Source organism: Danio rerio, chromosome 4, assembly GCF_049306965.1.
Source record: "Danio rerio strain Tuebingen ecotype United States chromosome 4, GRCz12tu, whole genome shotgun sequence".
Lineage (NCBI taxonomy): Eukaryota > Metazoa > Chordata > Actinopteri > Cypriniformes > Danionidae > Danio > Danio rerio.
In genome coordinates, this window is record NC_133179.1 from 52,330,558 (window position 1) to 52,355,000 (window position 24,443).

The 24,443-nt window shown below is 37.6% G+C and overlaps 2 protein-coding genes, 1 long non-coding RNA gene and 6 other non-coding genes across 9 annotated transcripts in view; 2 read left to right on the plus strand and 7 right to left on the minus strand.

Annotated features, from left to right (window-relative positions):
• The window catches only part of LOC141381964 (uncharacterized), a 1,176,553-nt gene that overhangs the window by 123,545 nt on the left and 1,028,565 nt on the right, over positions 1 to 24,443 (plus strand). The window lies entirely within an intron of this gene.
• On the plus strand, positions 234 to 12,444 carry LOC137491256 (uncharacterized). The gene is made up of 3 exons (XM_068220415.2): positions 234 to 276; positions 612 to 761; positions 10,359 to 12,444. The coding sequence occupies exons 2-3, from the start codon at positions 677 to 679 to the stop codon at positions 11,153 to 11,155; spliced, it is 882 nt and encodes a 293-aa protein (XP_068076516.1). The 5' UTR covers positions 234 to 276; positions 612 to 676; the 3' UTR covers positions 11,156 to 12,444.
• Positions 17,262 to 17,327, minus strand: trnaf-gaa (transfer RNA phenylalanine (anticodon GAA)). Its single transcript has one exon. It is a non-coding gene; the product is annotated as a tRNA-Phe (tRNA).
• Positions 17,423 to 17,496, minus strand: trnai-aau (transfer RNA isoleucine (anticodon AAU)). Its single transcript has one exon. It is a non-coding gene; the product is annotated as a tRNA-Ile (tRNA).
• trnaq-cug (transfer RNA glutamine (anticodon CUG)) lies at positions 17,599 to 17,670 on the minus strand. The gene has a single exon. It is a non-coding gene; the product is annotated as a tRNA-Gln (tRNA).
• trnaf-gaa (transfer RNA phenylalanine (anticodon GAA)) lies at positions 18,468 to 18,540 on the minus strand. Its single transcript has one exon. It is a non-coding gene; the product is annotated as a tRNA-Phe (tRNA).
• On the minus strand, positions 18,629 to 18,702 carry trnai-aau (transfer RNA isoleucine (anticodon AAU)). The gene has a single exon. It is a non-coding gene; the product is annotated as a tRNA-Ile (tRNA).
• trnaq-cug (transfer RNA glutamine (anticodon CUG)) lies at positions 18,805 to 18,876 on the minus strand. Its single transcript has one exon. It is a non-coding gene; the product is annotated as a tRNA-Gln (tRNA).
• Positions 21,233 to 22,779, minus strand: LOC141381836 (uncharacterized). Its single transcript, XM_073948929.1, has 2 exons — positions 22,499 to 22,779; positions 21,233 to 22,414 (listed from the first exon to the last, which is right to left on the minus strand). The coding sequence occupies exons 1-2, from the start codon at positions 22,552 to 22,554 to the stop codon at positions 21,382 to 21,384; spliced, it is 1,089 nt and encodes a 362-aa protein (XP_073805030.1). The 5' UTR covers positions 22,555 to 22,779; the 3' UTR covers positions 21,233 to 21,381.

Consider the following 24,443-nt stretch of genomic DNA (forward strand, 5'->3'; position numbering starts at 1 on the left):
AACATCATCTCTTTCTCCTGTGTGTGTATTTTGACTGAAACTCGCGCGTGCCCAAATAGACACTCCCACACCCTCCCACTTTAGTTCCTCCGACACTCCCCCCTAAACAGAGCTGGACACCCCCACTTTTCTGACTTTTTCCAAAGTGGAGGTGTGAAAACACCCTGCTGAAACGAGGGGGTTTCATGGCCCTTTAACAAAAAGACTTTTATTTTGGCGTGTCGTGTGACGTCATCAGGCGGCGCCGCTTCAGCGCTGTAATTCAACTGGAGAAAGGTTTGTTTTAAAACGTTTACAGATGTAAACCGATTTAAAGTTTAAGTTTTTTATATGATGTTAAATTATGTTACTGCTGTTGGAAATATTATTTTAACCTTTTATACAACGTAGTACTATTTTATTCTCAGTAACCGAGGGCTTTTTATTAAATAAAGTAAAAGAAAAGTGTGTAGTAAGTGTTTTAAAGAAACGTTTTACCTGATTTCTTTTTGTTAATTACTCTTATATAAAGAAACTGTTTAAGTAGTTAAGTGTTGAAGAGAAGTTATTTTGTTTCTGTTCATTGTTTATTTTAAACAGGACATTTTTATTGTTTTGTTCATTTTAAACAGGAGAAAGTGTCCAAACACAGAGAAAAACTCCTCCAGAATCGACGGATCTCCACACTGTTATAAAGATGGCGTTTATTAAACAGGAGAGTGAAGATGTGAAAATTGAAGACACATTCAGAGTCAAACAGGAAGATCTGCAGGAACAAACAGGTTGATTTTTATTATCAGGCCCCTTTTACACTTGTGCGTTTTAGTTTTAAAACGATGTCCACACTAGCATTCCACCTAGCGTTTCTGAACAGCTCTCTGTCCACACCAAAACGCTGAAAACGCACAACACGTAACCACACACACACTCTCGGGCAAGCGCTGCAGAATATCTATAAAAATGAGAGCTGTGCTCGTCGGACTGCTCATCAAGCATCTCCCGCTGGATCTAATCTCCCTATATTTATTAAACGTGATATTTCATTCATCTTGTTGTCTTTATCTAACGACATATTCCCCGACTTTGGTCATTGGAATCTATTACTTGTTCTCAGGTAACGTGTTTTGGCTGAGCGCAAAGATAAGTTAATGATTAATGTAACCACGTACATTCTGTATATTGACTGATCGCTTGCCTTTATTTCCTAAAATGTATCAACTTATTGTATGTTATACTTTTATAATGGCCATTATCGATTATTAAAACTGATATTCAGCAAATGAGAGGGTAAGTTTCGTATTTTCACTGAAATTGAAAAGAGGCAGTTGTTATCGGCTCCGTTTTGTTATAAATATCCACACAGTGAAGATGACGCTCATAAATGCAGCACAACGCCTCAACATTTCTGCTGTCTGTTAAGTTGCTAAAATCAAAATGAAAAGAGGCAGTTCCTTAAAACTTGTTTTCATTTTATTGTTGAGAAAGTGAAACAACGTAGCCAGGGTGATGTGAATGTAGTTATAAAGTACACTGTTCCCTTTGAAGATTTACCCGTGTCCTCGGTATAGTCTGCCTTTCCATATCAAACTGAGAAGAAGAGACTGCAGCCTTGATCAAACTTGCGAAGTCTGAACTTACTAGAAGAGAATGCAGGACTGAACTGTGTGTAAAGTTAGGCTACTTAATATTGAGGAAAAGCCCCAATCAGATAGGTGAATGTCGGCAGCCCCACCTCCGTTTTCAGATGTCTCTGTTTTCCCCATCCACACTGAGACGGAGCAGCAGTGTTTTTAGAAAGAAAACGGCCTCTCCAGCGTTTCCAAAACGCTCGTTTTCGGCACTCGAAAACTCCGGCCTAGTGTGGACAGATGGCGTAACCGTAGCAAAACTTATGCATTTTAAAACAAAAATGCATTAGTGTAAATGGGGCCTCAAAGACCAACTCAGTCATTTGATCCTCATTCAGATATATTTTAATAATAAGAATGCTAAATTAAATCCATCTTGCTGCCCTGAGTGTGCTGCCTAGTTCTCCTAAACGCACATAAGCACTCATTGAAAGACAGGAATATGTTTGCATATGTCACGTTGATCACAATTCCAATTTTTTCATCAACTTCTTCATGGGTTTAAACTTGTTTCTAGTAGTTGTTACTAGTTCTCACAGATAGTATCTGAATTAGAATTACATCATTATTATAATGACTATTTACCAGGGCTATTGTGTTTAAACAGGGTTTCCTTGGAGTCTTAAAATGTCTTAAATTCCAAAATCAAAATTTTAGGCCTTAAAAAGTCTTAAATTTACTGAAATGTTGTGCTGTAGGTCTTAAATCTTTTATAAACAAGTCTTCATTTTTCCTTTGGTCTTTAATTAAGGTTCATGTTTTTCTACCCAATCTGGCCAAAACCCATACAATCATCATCAATCCATCTCAATAAAATTTTTATCTTATTATTCAAAAAGGTCATTTTAACTTGTTTTAAATAATTTATTATAATGCTTTAATTATTTTCCTTACAATACCATTTGTTTAAACGTGCTCCATGTATTTACTGCTAAGGACATTGAACTGGACAGATTGTTGTGCACAGATTTAGTTTATTATAGTTTTTAAAACTTTTAAAACATTTGTCCATTTGTTTTTTATTTTAAATAAAGTTTATTTTGGAAAAAAAGTTTGTTGATACAAGTATTGCTTGCTTGTTATTACACAAAATTTTTAATCTTTTGCTAGAAATATCTAAAATATGTTTAAAAAATTGATTATTCATTTACTATTGTATTATTAAATTAAAATTATTATATTTTTGATGGGGCAAATAAAAATATTTTCCATCTGGGCCATTTTACACGGTATTTATAATCCTTTGAAAGAAATATCTAAAACATTTTAATTTTATTATTCATTTATTATTGTATTATTAAATGTATTAAATTATATTATTTTTTTTGATAGAGCAAATAAAATCTTTTTCATCTGGGCCAAAAAAAATTCTTAATTTATGGGTCTAAAATTTCAGTCATAATGGTCTTAAAAATGTCATAAGAAACCTGCAGAAACCCTGGTTTAAAGTATGTCAGAAAACGTGGATGCCCCTAATATTACATATGCTGAATGAAATGGACAACAAAATAATTGTTATAAAACATTGTACAGTATTTTAAACTATATGATGTTGCTGTGGGATGACGCGTGACAAACCGAACAAATTATAGTGAAACAAAAATGTTTAGCATTGCACTGACTACAACTGGCCAACAAACCAGTCTAAAAATGACTTTTACTGTTTAAGAAATGGATTACAGCATGCTGGTTATATGCAAACATTTGAGTGTAAAATTCGTCAGTATTGACCATATTCTTCACGAACCAGCAGGCTGCGCCATTGGAGTCTTTTTACTTGAGGTTTTTTTTTTAAAGAATAAATTTTTCCATCATAAAAACAGTGTTATGCTGCTTAGGCATGAGACAATAACTGCTTTCAAGGTTTACCATTTGGAAAAATCAAAGTTTTAAAACGGCCAATATTTTCTTCTGTACCATTCCTACTGTATATCTAAGCTTTTTTTTTTTTTTTTTTTTCACGACAACAGTATCTCCAGCAGATAAAAGATGTCATTTTTAATCGTAAAGAAATGTGTTTTTGAAACTAATGAAGACAGCAGAAGTCAATGATTCATTTAAATTATTTAGCCTGACAAAAAAAGAAAAAAGACTCAAAAGAAAATATATTGTAATATAAAGTTTTTGTTTTTTACCCAGACATTCATTTATTCATTCATTCATTCATATTCTTGTCGGCTTAATCCCTTTATTAATTTGGGGTCACCACAGCGGAATGAACAACCAACTTATCCAGCAAGTTTTTATGCAGCGGATGCCCTTCCAGCCGCAACCCATCTCTGGGAAACATCCACACATTCACTCATACACTATGTACAATTTAGTCTACCCAATTCACCTGTACCCCATGTCTTTGGACTGTGGGGGAAACCAGAGCACCCAGAGGAAACCCACACAAACGCAGGGAGAACATGCAAACTCCACACAGAAACACTAACTGAGCCGAGGCTCGACCCAGCGACCTTCTTGCTGTGAGGCGACAGCACTACCTACTGCACCACTACCTCGCCACCCAGACATTTAAAAAGAATATATTTTAGAGCAGTAATCTCAGTACCTCAAAACCGTGATATTTTTATTCAAGCTTATCATATTGTCAGAATCTTATACTGGCCCATGCCTAATGCTGCTTGATGTTGCAAAGTCATATTTTCTTATTTTTCTTTGTATGTATAGTCATGAACATGTATAGCCGTTTATTATTTCATGTTATTTCTCCAATAGACAACTGAATTGTAAGTTTTAAATCAATAGCGTATTAGATCAGGTCACTATGATATGATTGAGAATTTTTGTATGTTGCTGTTTGTCGTTGTACTCCGTTTATTCTGATAGCTCTTAGGGATTTTCACACTTGAAATTGTTAACCCTGGGTCATTCTAACCCTGGATAAAAAGAATCCTGGGTTATCTGTAAATACGTTTCACACTGCTCATGCTATACCTGGGGTTATAAAATAATCCTGGGTGTTCATTAACAAACATTATTATTTGTATATTTATGTTGTCACTGTCCCTGATTGGACAAAAAGCAGATAACCTTTTTTTAAATGGCATTTCTGCATCTTGTTAGGTATATAAAATGTCATCATGTAGGTCTTTAGCTAAGCCTTAGGACATGCACAAAGGCAAGAAAACAAAGACATAATCTGGGGGCTATTTCATAAAAGTGGTTTAGAAAAGCCGGGATTAAAGTCAAAAGCCTGACTTGAATGAGCTGAACTAAACTCCCACGCTTAAATTGGTTCCACAACAGCAAGTTGAAGATCATTTGATCTAACTAGTCTGAGTTCAGTTTAAATAATCTAGATAACTGCTCGTGCACGTGTCTGTCGTGAAACCTTAAAAGTCGAGCATAGATGCATCGATTATGTTGTGTGCTACCATGGCAACTTCGAGAACTGAAAGAGCTCTGAAATGAGACACAGCTGTTCACAGCGAGTGAGCCACGAAACTGCAGATAGTTCATTAGGCTACATTTGTAGCAATACATTTTAAGTATAGGCTATTATTTATGCCTATTAACATGAAATTAAATATTTGTTATAAAACATAGTAATTGTGCTTGACCGCATGCGTGAGAGAGAGAATTTGCGCTTACTTCCAATTTTTGCTTGCAAGGAAAAATTTTAATGCATTACAGGCTCACTGTAATGTACAAAATGTTCTAAATGTAAGCACATACTGTAGGTTTGAAATAAAGTAAAGTAAAGAACGTAAAGAACTTTTATTGTCATTGTAGTTGTACAACGAAATTTGTTTGGTAACTCACAGAGACCAGCAGCAACATAAAAAGAGAGAAAAACAAACAATAGACATAATACTAAAATATAAGACATAATACTAAAATATATAAAAACCAACAATAGACATAATACTAAAAATATAAGATGTAAGATAAAAATATACTAAATGTAATAGTCACAGTATTTACATTATGGCAAATGAGTGCAAACATGAATATCCATAAAGTGTCTTTGTGCATTAGCAGCAGAACATCAGAAAGGTAGGGAGTGAGGGAGGGGGGGGGGTATTGTTAATGTGTACAAAGAGGAGGGGTGGCACAGGCTACAGCTCTGGGGAAGAAGCTGCTCTTTAGCCTGTTTGTGTGAGTCTTAATTGCCTTATATCTTTTCCCTGATGGGAGTAGTGCAAAAAGTTTGTGTCCTGGATGAGTAGGGTCCTTAATGATGTTGCTAGCTCTCCTCTGTAGGCGGCTAGCGTAGACTGTATCGAGGTTTGGGAGTTTAATTCCTATGATCCTCTGTGCAGTCTTAACAGTCCGGGATAGAGCTCTCCGGTTTTCCGCAGTGCAGCTTGTGTACCACACTGTGATGCAGTGACAGAGGATGCTCTCTATCGTGCTCCTGTAGAAATTTAGTAAGAGCTGGGTCGGTACTTTTGTTTTCTTGAGTTTTCTTAAGAAGAAAAGTCTCTGTTGAGCTTTCTTCACTAAGTGGGTGGTGTTAATGGTCCATGTGAGATCTTTTGTCAGATGTAGGCCTAGGAATTTGATGTTGTTTACCCTCTCAACTTCCTCGCCGTTTATGTGGAGGGGGGTTGGTGGTGTCCTTTTTGCTCTTCTGTAGTCAACAACGATCTCTTTTGTTTTGGAGGTGTTCAGAACCAAATCGTTATTGACACACCAGTTGATTAGGTGTTGGACGTCCTCTCTGTATTGAGACTCGTTGTTACCTGAGATTTGTCCTATTATTGTGGTGTCGTCAGCAAACTTCACTATAGTGTTGGAAGGGTGAATGGGTTTGCAGTCATGTGTGAATAGGGTGAAAAGTACTGGGCTGAGGACACAGCCCTGCGGTGCTCCTGTATTAATGGTGATGGTGGATGAGATGTGGTTGCCCACTCTTACATTCTGTGGTCTGTTAGTGAGAAAATCCAAAATCCAAGAACAGAGTGAAGGGGTTAATCCTAAATTTTTCAGCTTGTTTACCAGTTTGTATGGTACAATGGTATTAAATGCAGAGCTGAAATCTACGAATAACATCCTAACATATGTATTGGGATGTTCCAGATGAGAAAGGCTGGTGTGGAGTGTGACTGAGATTGCATCCTCTGTTGATCTGTTCCTGCAGTAAGCAAACTGTAGGCTGTCCAGGTCAGTAGGGATGTTTGTTTTGATGTGTGAAAGAATAAGTCTCTCAAAACACTTCATTATAATGGGTGTCAGAGCAACTGGGCGATAGTCGTTCAGACATTTCACTGATTGCTTTTTGGGCACTGGAACAATGGTTGTTGATTTGAGGCACATAAATAAAGAGCCGTGCACGAACAAGCGGTGGGATTTTTAATTTGCTCCCGAGTCTGCTGCAAATCGTTGCTTTCCCTTTGCCACTTGTTTCCCGCAGCCCGTGGGAAAATATCTTTACATTAAAGTGACGTTGCTGCTCAGCACTTATCATATCCCGATTATTCCACTCATTTTACAGCTTTAAAGTCATTATTTAAGAGTCATTATTGAAGATGTAGTCTTCTTTATATTAGTCAATGTGTATTTCTTAACATCATGCTCGTGTGGGTTTCCCCCAAATCCAAAGACATGCGGTATGCAAGCTATGAGATGAATTGAATAAACTAAATTTGCCATAGTTAGGAATGTAAATGAGTGTGTATGAATGTTTCCCAGTGAAGGCTTCCGCTGCATAAATCATATGCTGTATAAGTTGGTCGTTCATTGCGCTGTGCTAACCCCAGATTAACAAAAGCACTAAGCCGAAAAATAAATGTGTATATATATATATATATATATATATATATATATATATATATATATATATATATACATACATACATACATACTGATCAGCGGTGTTGTCGCGCGCCTACCGAAGGGTATATATATATAGAGAGAGAGAGCTAAGAACACCCATCACAGATTTCTCTTTTAAATTAATATTTTCTACAGGATGCTTTACAATAATATATTTGTGCATATACATTAGATTATTCAGTACCAATGCAAAGTTTGGAATATATATATATATATATATATATATATATATATATATATATATATATATATATATATATACATATATACAGTTGAAGTCAGAATTATTAGCCCCCCTGACTTATTAGCGCCCCTGTTTATTTTTTCCCCAAATTTCTGTTTAATGGAGGGAAGATTGTTTCAGCACATTTCTTAGCATAATAGTTTTAGAAACCTATTTCTAATAACTGATTTATCTTACCTTTGTCATGATGACAGTAAATAATATATTACTTGATTTTTTCAAGACGCTTCTGTACAGTTTAAAGTGACATTTAAAGGCTTCACTAGTTTATTAAGGTGAACTAGGCAGGTTAGGGTAATTAGGCAAGTTATTGTATAATGATGGTTTGTTGTGTACACTATCAAAAAACAAAATAGCTTAAAGGGGCTAATAATTTTGTTTCAAAATTGTTTTTTTAAAAATGTAAAACTGCTTTTATTGTAGTCTAAATGAAACAAATAAGACTTTCTCCAGAAGAAAAAAATATTATCAGACATACTGTGAAAATTTCTTTGCTCTGTTAAACATCATTTGGGAAATATTAAAAAGAAAAAATAAATCAAAACGGGGCTAATAATTCTGACTTCAACTGTATATATATATATATATATATATATATATATATATATATATATATATATATATATATATATATATATATATATATATTTTTTTTTTTTTTTTTTTTTTTTTGCTATTAAATGACTATAAAGTTTTAATCATTATTAAGAGGTTAAGTGAATTAAAATGGCATCAGATTATGGCAGGTGAATGTTATCATTACTTTGATTAGGCTTGAACTTAAGACTTAGCCTGAGAGTTAGCCTGCTCCGGACCAGGCTAGTTTCCCAGCATAAGTTGCCAGGGCAACTAAGTTTAAACTATTGTAAACTTGATTTATGAAACTGAATCCGCCATTGACAAACCAGACTTACCAAAATAAGCCTGGCTTTTTCTGTAAGCTTGGTTTATGGAACAGCCCCCTGACATCATGTGAACTGTTTTTGGTAAAAATTTGCTAGGTAAGCATATTTTTTGACATATTACCTTCTAAGAGCCCTAACTTTACCAAGGTATGTTACTTGGTGCCATGAAAAATATTTAGTGTGTGTGTATTAATTTTTCAAAAACATGCTTGACCAAATGGTTGATTTGTCACTTTATTGTAGAAAAGCAAAACTAATGATTTCATATCATACATTTCTGCAGTATAAATTGACTGTTTGCTGAGAAATATAAACTTTTGATCATTCATGAATATACTGAAATCATTTAAGTATATATATATATATATATATATATATATATATATATATATATATATATATATTATTATTATTTATTTTTTTTTTCAACACTTTTAGGATAGTTTCGGAGTAAATATAATGAATTTTTAAAACTAATGTGTGATAACCTCTTAAATGGCAAATACTGCCATTTTGTAGATATTTGATGGATGTCAATAGTTTCTATGGTACAAGAACTCACATCGTCAGGCCCTTTTACCAGAAAATCCCTTCACTGATGAGATAATTCAGCATGTTCACTCACATACTATACTCTCTCTGTCTCTCTCTCTCTCAGACACACACACACACACATTTTTGTGAATTGTGGGGACATTACATAGGTTACAATTGTTTTTATACTGTACAAACTACTTTCGATTGCTCTAAACCCAAATCCAATCTCTAAACCCAACTCTTACAGGAAATTTTGTGTAGTTTTACTTTACGAAAATAAAAAATATTTAATATGATTACAAGTCATACATAATGTCCACATAATTCACCATCTCCAGAGATGGAGTTTTACAGCATTTCTCAGTATAGTGAGATAGTGGCTCGTGTGCTGTGCCGCCTTCACTCGCCCTCGCCTCTGCCATAGTATTGCGACATCGCGTATAGGAGATAAATGACATCAGTATGTAATAACCGGTCATGATCTATTACTGAACAGATATCGATCATTTTGACACCCCTAGTAACGTGTAACGATGCAGCACATAAAAAATCTATCGGAGTAAAAGTATTTAACTCATCAAAAATATATTCTGAAGTAAAAGTGGAAGTAGGAGGAAAAACAATACTCTAGTAAAGTACAGATACTGCCTTTTAGTACTTAAGTACAGTAGTGAAGTAGTTCTACTTTGTTACTATACATCTCTGGAAAGGTGCACGTTCTAGCGTTTATGCAGATGCTGTACAGGCATGTCTCATGTCTGAGAGGCAAATATTCAGCTGTGTGTTCAGCTGTTACCTCAGACTTTTTTTCTGATGCGTTTACCTGTCAGGCACAGAATAGACTAGTATTCCCAGTCTGCTTTACAAAAAAAAAAATAAAAAAAAATAAAATAAATAAAACATTTTGTAATTATATATACAAATAAAAATAGGCCATTTACAGCGTTCAAATCTGTGTCTTATTATTATGACCAAAATTACTTTTATGAGAAACTCTGAAAACTGGACTGACACAGTTTCAATTTACTATAACTTCTATGTTAAGCAGCTTTGACACAATTTACATTGTAAAAGCACTAGATAAATAAAGATGAATTGAATCTGCTTAAATGTGTACACGTTAATGGACTAAACAAAATATGGTCTGATTTATTTTACATTTATTTTGCATCCAAATTACAGTGTGTGTAGACAATCTTTCCAGTGTGTTTTTACTTTTTCAGATTTTGATGAGAGTTTTTAAGACTTAATGAAAACTGTTGTATTTATTTATTTCAGACCTAATTGAAGAGAATGAGGGAAGTAAAGAGGAGGAACATCATGTCAAAATTGAGGAAAATACTCATTTACAGACTGATGGTATTTTTAAAAGGAAAAACAAGAATCATTTCACCTGCACTCAGTGTGGGAAGAGCTTTGGAAAAAAACACATTCTTAATATTCACATGAGGATTCACACTGGAGAGAAACTATTCACATGCACTCAGTGTGGGAAGAGTTCCAGCCGCTTATCATCCCTTAACCTACACATGATGATTCACACTGGAGAGAAACCATACACATGCACTCATTGTGGGAAGAGTATTTACTGCTCATCAAACCTTTATAGACACATGAGGATCCACACTGGAGAGAAACCATTCAAAAGCACTCAGTGTGGGAAGAGTTTCAGCCAATCATTAAACTTTAATCCACACATGAGGATTCACGCTAGAAAGAAACTATTCACATGCACTCAGTGTGGGAAGAGTTTGAGCAAACCATCATCCCTTAATCTACACATGATGAGCCACACCGGAGAGAAACCATTCACATGCACTCCATGTGGGAAGAGTTTCAGCCGCTCATCATCCCTTAATCTACACATGATGATTCACACTGGAGAGAAACCATTCACATGCACTCAGTGTGGGAAAAGTTTTTACTGCTCATCAAACCTTTATAGACACATGAGGATCCACAATGGAGAAAAACCATTCACATGCACTCAGTGTGGGAAGAGTTTCAGCCGATCATTATCCCTTAATAAACACATGAGGATCCACACTGGAGAAAAACCATTCACATGCACTTGAGCCACGGTCACACTGGACTTTTCTCCCCATAGACTTCCATTCATACGCATGTGAATGCATCAGACATGAAACGCAAGTTCGTGTATCAAGTTTTGCAGTTCACTGCGTTGCAAAGTTCAAGTTTGGTGAACTCTGACCTGCAAAATCATATCACTTGACTGTGTGAGACCAATCGAAGATCAAAACATGACCTCTCTGGACAGAAATGTATATTATGGACCAATCGCTCACTTTTTTTTATATCTAATCATATTGTTTAATCCTGCCCCTTTTCGCAGTGCCGTACAACAGAATGTTGCATGCTCAAACTCTAGTGTGACTGCAGCTTCGGTGTGGGATGAGTTTAAGTAACTCATCAGATCTTAATAAACACATGAAGACCCACACTGGAGAGAACTCATTCACATTCAGTGGCGTTTGAAGATGTCAGACGCGGAGCACAGGCGCTCTTGATTCTGGAGGTCATTAATAATATAATAACATTAATAGTGAAATGGTAAGGCGTTTTATAATGACCAAAATAATATTTCAGATGTTTTATAATGTGCTCAGCCTGACGTTTTATCCATTCACACATTTTAAGCACCACATGATCTCTTTTAACAAATCACATGACCTTTTTTAATGCGCATGCTGGAGTTTGTGCGGTAAAAGTGTTTCCATCGCCGTTTATGCGCATCTTTTCTTATCGAATAAAAAGTTTATCCTACCCAGTTAGGTGCATAAGTTTTTTATGCACATTTTCAAAATTTATGCGCATCATGGCGTTTCCATCAACTGTTTTTTTTATGCGCATTTGCAAAATGTGCATAAAATAGGTGGATGGAAACATAGCTAGTGTAAGAACAGTTTCAACTGATCAGCAAACCTTAATGAACACGTGAAGATCCACACTGGTGTGGAAGTATATGTGCTTTGAGTGTGAGAACACTTTTATTACAAAATTGAAACTGCACCAGACGATTCACACTAGAGAGACCATACAAGTGTTCACACTGTGATGAGGAGAGATTCACACTGGAGAGAAACTGTATAGATCTGATCAGTGTCTACAGAATTGGACAAAAAGTTGCACACATGACATGAATGCAGCAAAACATTTTCTCATGTGCACTGGATGTTTCATGTCTGAATAATGTTTGAAAAGGCTGAGTGGCGATGTACTGTTTTCCAACACTCCTACACTGCAGTAGGTGGGGTTGTAAATGTGTTGCACTCTTTGCGTTTACTGTAAACACAATGATGGCGACTGAGAGAAGAACAGTTTCATAAACATCTGGCAAACAGCACCTCTGCGTCTCTTTGCAAGTGATTGTAAAGGTGCGGATAGGTCTGTACTCCACTCTCCAGTGTATTCATGTAGCTAGTGTTGTTTTGGATGATGTTCTCTGTCTGACTCCCTGAACGAGAAACAAATCACTAGGAAGACACCGCACATCAACAAGAAGGTGGAGCTCCAGGACGGATAGTTTGCAGTATACCAGGGCATCAAGTTTAGAAAGCCCATTCAATTGTCCTGTTTTGCATCTTTTATTAGTGAAGTTTCTTTAATTTTAGGTTCAAGATTCTTTCTAGTTTACTACGTTTACTTTTTTGAGTAGAATACAAACTTGATGAATATTTTATGATTTAGGCAGAGCGACAGGTATTGCAATACAATATTATTACACTTTGATGATCCCAAAGACTCCAGATTGACATTACTCATCGATGGGTATATAAAAGTTGTTATGCTAGCTACCCCAGGATGCTGTGGCTACTCAGGAGTCCTCATGTCAAGACCTGCCATCTCATTGACTCTTTAACCTTATGGTTTTGTTTTGCATTACCTATATCATGTAGTTAAAGTGTTGTAATAATATTCCAAGTTCTTCATTATTACAGGGTTTCCGCTGGGTCTTAAAAAGTCTAAAATTAAAAAAATATCAAAATTTAGGGCCTTTTAATTAAAGTCTTAAATTGGCTGTTCTAGGTCTTAAATATTTTTACACAGGTCTTATTTTTCTGATGTCCATGTAACGCTAAATATTTTAATTTAATAATTTAAATATTAATTTAAATTCTTTTTTTGTTGTTGTTGCTAGGTTTTCTTGGTGATGTCGTTTTTATTTTACTAGTCCAATTGTAATTTTCGTTATTACAAACTACAAATTAGGTCAACTTGCAAAAGCCAATCAGCTTTCTGTTTTTGAGTGTGTGCTGCGAATTTGACGTCATTGCTGTGTTTGTGGAGGTTCACTGTGGGTGCATGCCACATGATTTCGGCTGGCTGAGTATGGCATTATTTCACTGTCAAATGTCGTAAGCACAGTATTACAAGTCGGGAGTGCAGTCATGTAATACGAGAGAGCGAATCTATTTGCTCATGCACTGGTTTTCTCTGTTTGTGCTCGTGAGCTAAAAAAATACAGCACTGGGTCATTTGTTTATATTACACTTGTTGTGTTATCATAGCAACTATAGTATTACCACTAAAGATTAATTGAAGTACTTGTTGGAATATCTAGCCTATTCCATGCGTGTTCAAGAGAAAAGGTCTGGAGAGGTTTTTCTTCAATGTCAAAAATCGTAACAATTTATTGGATACAAATGAATAATTCGATGACAGAGCTCTGGGTTACATTACCCCAATGCAATACAAGAATTACATTCAGGAGGTTCGCAACTGACTTACATTTCCTGACTCCAGTATATATATGCACAACTGATCTTAACAGGTGGAGTTTTGGTTTAACATCACTTATCAGTCATTCTGCAGTCCCTTGGCTCTTTGCAACCCCTGGACATTACTTCCTCTTTCTGCAACCTTTCTCTGCATACCAGAACTGAACAATATGTGCATCTTTAATATATATCACAACTTCTACAAGCATCAGGACAACTTGTGACATGTCTAGACTATAGTTCTGGAACAAAGGCCCCCACCCTCAATTTATTCTTATTCTGCTTTTTCCACTTGTCAGCAGTTCTTCTAAAAAGTATGCAGCAAGGTAAAAAAGAGGAAGTTTGTCTGGTCAAGACATTTTATAATACAAAAGAGAAAGATTGATTAATCTGTTGTTAGTCTAAACATTTTTCTAATAAAAAAATACAAAAGTAATAAAAATAAATTCCTTTTCTCCAACAATTCCCCTTTTCTGCTCCTCTCTGGAGCAGACAAAAACAAAATCAGATAATCAAATCCCCACAAAAATGTCCAATTGTCATTTCTGCAGGCCTTTGCCTAAATCCCTGTTTTACCTCTTATTCAAAACAATCTTTAACATCCTAGTGCTTCTTCATTATGTTAAATTATGCCCAAAAACCCTTTTAACTCAATTTCTTTAACTTTTCTGGATTCAGTTTATAATTTTCACACTCTTGGTTCTCCTCTTCGGTGGTGCAGTCTCTTCCCTCTTGAAGTCACTCCGATATCTTCTTTTGCTAAGGATTATACTTGCTATACTTGCTATACTCTTATTAACTTCCAATTATCCCATAATAAAAATGTTCCATTCTCATACACTTTATCAATAAAGGTAATTAATTTTTTCTTCTTCTTCTTCCCCACCAAAATTAAAATAAGAATGAGAATAATAAAAATGTAAATAAAATTTAAAAACTCCAACATTTAAAAAATAAAATCTGATCAAAAGGAAATGCACTCCCATTGAAAATCCCACAGTATGAATAAAATCTAAAATCAACACTTGTGAAAATATGATTGGAATTAGAAATTCAAAATTCTAACAACATAATTCAAATCAGCAATTCACTAATACAAATTATAATCCCCCTGCTTAGTTCAGACTGAATTTCAACATTTTTAAGTCATTATTGAACCAAAATTACAATTGAGATTTAGGATGAAAAATCAACAGCTTCAAAGTAGGATTAAAATAATATGTCTAAAATAAAAGAATAAAAATAATTTTAAAAATTCCAAAAAACTAACGTGTGTCAAATAAAATAATTTTAAAATGTAATTGTGTTTTATTTTATTTTTTCTCAATTTTCTCCAATCTAATTGGTCCAATTCATTCATTCATTCATTCATTTTCTTTGAAAAGGAAGGCTTAGTTACTTTATTAATCTGGGGTCCCCACCGTCAGTAAAATGAACTGCCAACTTATCCAACATATGTTTTACACAGCGGATGCCCTTCCAGCTGCAACCCATCTCCGGGAAACGTCCATACACACTTAATCACACACTTTCTGTCAGATTGTCATATGCTAGTAAATCAGTCTTATTTTCTCTTTCTATTTTAGAATTTAACATGGTTTTTGGTTCCCCTTTTTGTGTTGGCCTGTATCTAATATACAGTTGGCCTCATGCATTGGTGTTGCAGCGTGTTCAGCTCCCACACCAATACATGCTTACACACTCCAATTAGATATCAGATATCCCTTTTTGTGTTTTATCCCCCTTTCGGCCTGGGCCTAGCTCCAGGCCGTTTTTACACCCCTATGTTAACTTTCAATTTACTCCGGCCAGCCTCACACCTTCAGCAACCTGTTTAGAAAAGTCTGAAGTAAAGTTGTTAATTTGTCATATTCTAATCTCTACATAAGTAAGCTACTGCACGTCCAAGCTGCACCAGGTCCCCAAAACTGCAGTCCTGTAAACAATGCAAAAGTCATTAATTCCATTGTTTTGTTCCATAATGAACTAATACCTCCAATATGATTTTTATCCAATTCAGTTTGGTCTGTGCACAGATTTTTGCCAATTGTGTTTAAATTTGTATCAATTTTCTCTACCTTTCCCTGTAATTATTAGTCTTACACCATCCCTAAATTCATGCTTCCGGCCCATTACTTGCTGCAATTTCAAATATTCAATATTTCAGTGTTTATCATTATCCAATCTAATTCTTACTCAACATCTATTTGTTTCTAAATCTTCTTTCATTAAACACTTCATCACTGTCTGACTGCACTCCTTGCTTGCTGGCCACTCCTCTAGCCATTCACTATAGCTGTCAATCATGACTAGCACATATCTTTTTATTCACCTGTTCTTCCTTATATCTCTATAATCAATTATAACCTCACTCTCATTCTTCTCTTGCAGTTTCTGATATCTCTAAATATAATTAAAGTCTATAATTCATATTAGTCTTATTACCATGTGTTTTACATTCACCAGTTTACAGTTATTTGAAATGGCTTATTTATTTAGTGATCTGACTTTTCCTAATATTGAGGCGTGTCATCTAATCACCTATAATTTTTACTTCCTTTAAATCTATTTCCATGGAAATGTCATAACACCTATTTCATTTTAATCAATTAGGTGTCTATTCTTTTTCTGCAAGTAAAATTTCATCAACATGCTTAATCATCACCACTCTCTCTGATAATTCAAAAATCTATCACTTTACATTTTTTATCAGTATGACCATATTTCTGCATACACTATTAACCTCAGCTTTAAAATCTATTCTCCTTAATTGCTTCTAAATCATAAACTAAACACAATCTTCTTTTTGTAGTAAAACTGTACAGTTTGCTTGGTCGAATAACATTAATCTTACCAAATAACGTTATAAAACATCTATAACAATCATATAATAATTATGTTGTAGTAATTAACGTTACTGTAATGGTTATTCATTTAAACCACCTTGTTAAAAAAATACTTACTTTGCAATTGGTGTCCGAATTAATCCGCAACAAAATCTTTTATTTCAGTACAAATCATGGATGATATAAAGGCTCTGATTGGCCATAGCGTTCATTGTAACTCGGAACACGATTGGCTGCCTTAACCAAGAATAGGGTGAATCTTGGTTCCAGCTCACAAAGTGATTGGCCGGTGTGACCAAGAATAACCACGACTTACAGGTGGCAGTATGAGCTAACCGGCCACTTACTGCCAAGCTTAATAAAAGTCTTCCAGTTGGTGCTGCCCAGGCTAAAGAAAAAATATATATTAAAAAAAAATTATAAAACGGCCTTGCCAGAAAGTAGCAGAATGTCAATACAAGGCGGTGGCAATGTGCATTGATTTCTGAGTAACTCGTCATTCGGCATCCAGGGCTCCTCACACGTTTACTGGAGCAGGACCAGGTAGGGCCTTCAGTCACCTGACCCTTGTGCACAAAATAGAACAACAGCACTGTTTTACAACCCCGGGATCGAACCAGGGACCTTTAGATCTTCAGTCTAACGCTCTCCCAACTGAGCAATTTCAGCTGCCTTTTCACAAGAATCCTGCAGCATTCATGTCTGTGAGACTAAGCAGAATCCTAAAATGCCTCTGAGGCCTTAAATGGTAAAAGTTTGGCCAGTACGTGGATCGAACCCGCGACCTTGGTGTTATTAGCACCACGCTCTAAATAGCTGAGCTAACCGGCCACTTTCTGCCATGTTTGCTAAAAAGCTCAGAGTAACTGTCATTTTCTTCAAGAGATAAGAATGCTATTCCAGCATCTTTTGTGCGGTGCTGGTTAAAAAACAGGGTCCCACCGAGATTTGAACTCGGATCGCTGGATTCAGAGTCCAGAGTGCTAACCATTACACCATGGAACCTCAAGTCTTCTGATTGGTGCTGCCCGGGCCAAAGAGAAAATAATGTAAAAAAAAAAAAAAAAAAAAAAAAAAGAAAACGGCCTTGCCAGAAAGTAGCAGAATGTCAATACAAGGCAGTGCCAATGTGCATTGATTTCTGAGTAACTCGTCATTCGGCATGCAGGGCTCCTCACACGTTTACTGGAGCAGGACCAGGTAGGGCCTTCAAAAGAAAAGCGCACTATTCCAGGCATTTTGACGACTAAATGGCAGGCAGGGCAAAGAGGCCACCACAGAGCAAATGTGATCTTTTTTTTTCTATTTTGACCACGTCGAAAATCGCCAATTATTGATTGCTTTGAGGGGAATTAGCTCATGGTTAAGCGCTCGCTTTGCATGGGAGAGGTAGCGGGAACAATGACTGCATTCTCCACCTCTGTTTTCATACCTTTTTACATTGGCTTTTATTGCAAAGCTGGTGGCACCTTGAGGGTTTAAAGCGAAACTACTTACGTCAGCTTTGCCGGTTTCTGTGTAGTACATATCATTGCAACCCTTCAGAAGCCCTATCAAGTCACAGTTTTCTTTTATTCAGCAGCGTGTCCGCAGTGGGACATCAAAGCGCTAAATACATAGCATTATAGAGTGCTGTCGATCAGGCCATTGGAATCATCGCCAGAAGCAACGTGACCATCTGGGAGGAAGATAGTGTTTTGGTCAAGTGGACGCAGGTGGACTTAAGGGTGAAGCAGCTAGGCTTTTTGGGTGACTTTCAGTCACCTGACCCTTGTGCACAAAATAGAACAACATCACTGTTTTGCCGAAACCCAGGATTGAACCAGGTACCTTTAGATCTTCAGTTTAACGCTCTCCCAACTGAGCAATTTCAGCTGCTTTTTCACAAGAATCCTGCAGCATTCATGTCTGTGAGACTAAGCAGAATCCTAAAATGCCTCTGAGGCCTTAAAGGGTAAAAGTTTGGCCAGTACGTGGATCGAACCCGCAACCTTGGCGTTATTAGCACCACACTCTAACCAGCTGAGCTAACCGGCCACTTTCTGCCATGTTTGCTAAAAAGCTCAGAGTAACTGTCATTTTCTTCAAGAGATAAGAATGCTAGTCCAGCTTTTTTTGTGCGGTGCTGGTAAAAAAACAAGGTCCCACCGAGATTTGAACTCGGATCGCTGGATTCAGAGTCCAGAGTGCTAACCATTACACCATGGAACCTCAAGTCTTCTGATTGGTGCTGCCCGGGCCAAAGAGAAAATAATGTAAAAAAAAAAAAAAAAAAAAAAAACGGCCTTGCCAGAAAGTAGCAGAATGTCAATACAAGGCAGTGCCAATGTGCATTGATTTCTGAGTAACTCGTCATTCGGCATGCAGGGCTCCTCACACGTTTACTGGAGCAGGACCAGGTAGGGCCTTCAAAAGAAAAGCGCACTATTCCAGGCATTTTGACGACTAAACGGCAGGCAGGGCAAAGAGGCCACCACAGAGCAAATGTGATCTTTTTTTTCTATTTTGACCACGTCGAAAATCGCCAACTATTGATTGCTGTGAGGGGAATTAGCTCAAATGGTAAAGCGCTCGCTTTGCATGCGAGAGGAAGCGGGAACAATGACTGCATTCTCCACCTCTGTTTTCATGCCTTTTTAAAGCGAAAAGGTTTAAAGTGAAACTCTCCTGATTTAATCATCACCAGAAGCGACGTGACCATCTGGAAGTAAGATAGCTTTTTGGTCAAGTGGAAGCAGTTGGACTTAAGGGTGCAGCAGCTAGGCTTTTTGGGTGACTTTCGGTCACCTAACTCTTGTGCCCAAAACTGAAAACCAACACTACTTTACCGAACCCTGGTTCTAACCAGGGACCTTTAGATATTCAGTCTAACACTCTCCCAACTAAGCTATTTCAGCTGCCGTTTCATAGTTTTTTTGCAGTGTAGACGTGTGTAAGCCCTTAAATGCATCTGAGGCCTAAGAGGGTAAGAGCTTGGCCAGTACAGGGATCGAATCCACAACCTTGCCGTTATTACCACCATAGTCTAACCAGCTAAGCTAACCGGCCACTTCCTGCCTAAAGCACTAGAAAGCCCAGAGTAAATGTCATTCCCTGGCCTTCAAGAGATTAACATTCTATTCCAGCTTTTTTTTGTGCGGTGCTGGCAAAATAACAGGTCCCACTGAAATTTGAACTCAGATCGCTGGATACAGAGTCCAGAGTGGTCACCATTACACCATGGAACCTCAAGCTTGTTGTGTGGTGCTGTCAGAGCTGTAGGTAATGAATAAAAAAAAAACGGCCTTGCAGGAAAGTAGCAGAATGTCAATCCAAGGTGGTGCCAATGTGCATTGATTTCTGAGTAACTGAGTCATTCTGAGTCATTCGGCATGCAGGGCTCCTCACACGTTTACTGGAGCAGGACTAGGTAGGGCCTTCAAAAGAAAAGCGCGCTATTCCAGGCAATTTGACGACTAAACAGCAGGCAGGGCAAAGAGGCCACCACAGAGCAAATGTGATCTTTTTTTTTTTTTTTTGACCACGCCAAAAACTACCAATTTGAATTTTTCCGAGGGGAATTAGCTCAAATGGTAGAGCGCTCGCTTAGCATAGGAAGGGGCCCAATCTTTTCGCTCACTCGCAAGCGAACAAGCCGCAAAAGAACGGAAAAAATGCGACAAATTTCGCTTGCAGTAGTGTTCGCGGCTTTGTGACTGTGCATAATGTGGTATTTTAGTTGCATATTGCATGTCATTCTAAATGTCATTTTTTGCGTGCTGGATTCGAACACACGATCTGTGTAACACAATATCCAATCAGTGTCGGTTTCAGCGGAGCCAATCAGCTGCGCTCTTATTGAAATTTCACTGACGTAACACAGGCAATTATATTGATATTACTATTATTATGTGGATATTGTTCTTAAAAAGCATATTACGTTAATTAAAAATGAATGAAAATGTTTCAATTAAACATATGTATGCATGTTTATGTATATATAAGTATATTATATATATATTTATTTATTAATATATAAATATATACTATACTATATATATATATATATATATATATATTAATATATGTTATATTTCTTTATGTAATAACTTTAAATGAATGCACACAAAAACAAGTAATATGCAAAATGGTTTATTAAAATGAATACAAATATTAAAATCGCAAAACAATTTAAAAAATATAAAAAACAAAATAAAAACATATCTTAATATATAAACTGTATAATATACAATAAATAAAAACAATACAATATATATTTATTTATTGTGCACATATATTAAAACAATATTATATATATATATATATATATATATATATATATATATATATATATATATATTTACTTATTATACACATTATATAAAAACAATACTCTATATATATATTTAGTTTTATATACACAATATATTAAACAATAATATAAATACATAATAAAATGCAAGAGTGGGGGCACGTAATATATAAAATATAGTATTTAAGCAATGTATAAAATGTTATTTTTTTAAAGAAATATAAATATATTTTTACATAAAATGCACACAAATATTAAATAAGTACACACAAGACAAAATAAGAGTGGGCCTATAAGTGCCACTTTAAAATGCTAAATATTAACACACAAAAATTAAATAAAATGAGAGAGAGAGAGTACCCATGTAACATTTACAAAAATATATACAGCAATTTGTCCTTTATTCTGGAGCTGGAGTTTGTCCTTTATTTTGCTGGCGCTGTTCTGCCAACCAGTCCTCTAAGGACAAATCGGCTATGGCCAAACTCCTTAGTCTTTGGTTGCCCACATTTGCTGCAAACACTTTTCTTCTCCTGTTCCCATCTGCGCCTGTTCCTCTGGATGTAACGGGACACAGGAACAGCAGGCGCAGGTGGAGCAGGTGCAGGTGGAGGAACAGCAGGTGCAGGTGGAGCAGGTGCAGGTGGAGGAACAGCAGGTGCAGGTGGAGCAGGTGCAGGTGGAGGAACAGCAGGTGCAGGTGGAGCAGGTGCAGGTGGAGGAACAGCAGGTGCAGGTGGAGCAGGTGCAGGTGGAGGAACAGCAGGTGCAGGTGAAGCTGGGACTGCACTGGATGTTGGTGCAGCAAATGATGGAATCACCATTGACACACTCATGTCTGGATTAAAAACAAGTGTGCCAAACAATGATCCAGGTCCTGAAATGGGCTGCACAACATCTGGTGCTGTGGGGGGTGGTGCAATGGGGCACACCGTGCTGGGGGTCGGTGGAAAGGAGCACACCGTGGTGGGGGCAGATACAATGAGGCGCACTGTGGTGGGGGCCGGCGCAATAGGGCGCACTGTGGTGGAGGCTGGTATGATGGGGCACACTGTGGTGGAGGCTGGCGAGATGGGGCGCACTGTGGTGAAGGTCGGTGTGACGGGGCACACCATGGTAGGGGCTGGTGCAATGTGGCAGACTGTGGTGGGGGTTGGCGTGATTGGGCATACCGTCGTGGGGGCCGGTGGAAAGGAGCACACCGTGGTGGCATCCGGCAGGAAGGAGCAAACTGTGGTGGTTGCAGAAGCAGACTTTTGACCAGGTCGAAGAAGAGGTGCCTGTCCTTCTTTATTTGGAGGAAAGACAAACTTGTGTTTGGGGCCTGATGTTGTCGGTGCCTCGTCCAATTTTCCCCTCGGCAAAGGAAGCTGCGTATCTGCCACAGCAATTGGATCAAGTGGAGTCAGTCCCTGAGTGAGTACACTCATTTCCTGATCCTTTTGCCTCCGTTGAAACCTGATAATAAATGATATGTATTATTCATTTATATTAATTTAGAAGTATTCAGGTAATTTAAAGAAAATAATGTGCTTTGCTTACCACTGAATAAGCGTCTTCTGGTTTAGCTCAAAAAGCTGGATCACTGTTTCATCCATCAGCCTGCGACTGCCAAGCACCAGATCCCGGATGTGGTGGTAATCGGTCAGTATTTTAGACCACCTGTGCGTGCGAACACCAGCCTTCTTGGAAGTGGACTTGTGTACGACACACAGCTTTGTACAAATGGCCTCAACCAAGCGGCTGGTGCTAGGCCACTGTGCTGGACCCTCAGGATGTCCAATCAGACAGCGCTTGACGCTCTCCACACCTGGAGTGACTCCGGAGCGCTTCGGTGCCTTAAAGCGCCCATGTGTCAGCTGAAGCTGATGTCGAGGCTGGTAGTTGATGCGCTGTTTATCAACATCCAGGAGAGCTGTCCACAGCTGGATGGCCTCTGTCACCTGCAGGTCAGTGAGGTAAGGAGCCTAACGAAGACCTACCAAATAAGCAGCCAGATCCTGCACCTTGTCCCACCCAGCAATGCCATCAGGTCCAATGACTACTCCCTGGTAAATACAGAATAAATGTAGTATATGTGGAATAAAAAAAGACTAAATAAAATTAAGTTCTTAATATATCTTACCTGAGCCTCAACAGAGAGACTGTCTCCAGACTTGGATGGCTGTGACGGCACTGAGGGGGCTGGGCTAGGAAGCTGTCCTTCTCCACCAGCTGATGTGGACGGCTCAGCCAGTAATGCTGGGGACTGAGGCAGAGGCGAAGATGAGGGGCTGTTTCTGAGATCACGGCAGGGGTCATCCTCATACAGCACTTGAACTGTGATGTCCTCCATGATCTCCTACTCAAACCCGTCATCTTGTAGATCCTCGTCATGTACTTCCTCCACCAGCCTGTCTTCCTCCTCTGGGTTCTGGAGCACCGGAGTCAGGGTTTTGCCGGTCTGGCTGTAAAGGTGCTCCATTCCCAGCAATTCACCTTAAAAAAATAAAACAATAAAAAAACATATATTAAATAAAACTAATGATAAAATAAACATTTAGATTACCATTTTGTGCAGTACATTAAAAGCTTAATTAATAACTTCCATAACAACTAATTAATGGATTTCTTGCCTGTATATGCTCCAGGAGGGTGATAGCGGTGATCCCAGGGCTTGCGTCCTGAGACATATCTTTTGGTGGACAATGAGCATTGTGTTTTTCCTCTCTCTCTCCCTGCAGGTAACTGTGTCCACCTGGTAGCAATCATTGGATCTTTCTAGAGAGGAGAGAGAGTATTTAACCTGAGCTGCACTTCAAACCAGTGTTGGTGGTGTCAAGTGCAGTGGCGGAGCTTTTCTCCAAATTCAGACCTGACTCATGAGGTGAACGGATCAATTCTTTTTCCGGCTCTAAATGCGTATGATTGGCCCATGAAGAACGAGTGACTCAGACCCAATAGATGACTCAAGAGATGAACGGATCAATTCTTTTTCCAGCTCTAAACGCGTATGATTGGCCCGTGAAGAACGAATGACTCAAACCCGATAGAGGACTCGAGAGATGAACGGATCAATTCTTTTTTTGGCTCTAAACGCGTATTATTGGCCCGTGAGGAAGGAATGACTCAGACCCGATAGAGGACTTGAGAGATGAACGGATCAAATATTTTTCCTGCTCTAAACGCGTATAATTGGCCCATAATAAACGAGTGACTCAGACCCGATAGAGGACTCGAGAGGTGAACGGATCAAATCTTTTTCGGCTCTAAACGCATATGATTGGTTTCTGCCTTTCCGCGATAAACGACACGAAATGTGATGAAGACTTGAAATAACGATACCACCTGCACAAATGTACGCACGCGCAAATTAACAAATCACTCCCTAAGAGGACTTATAGTTCCCAAATCATATTGAAGATTCGTTTAAAATGAACGAAATGTTCATGATTGACCCATTACTAAACCTGGTTAGATACCTGCTCCAGTCGGGGATTGAACCTTG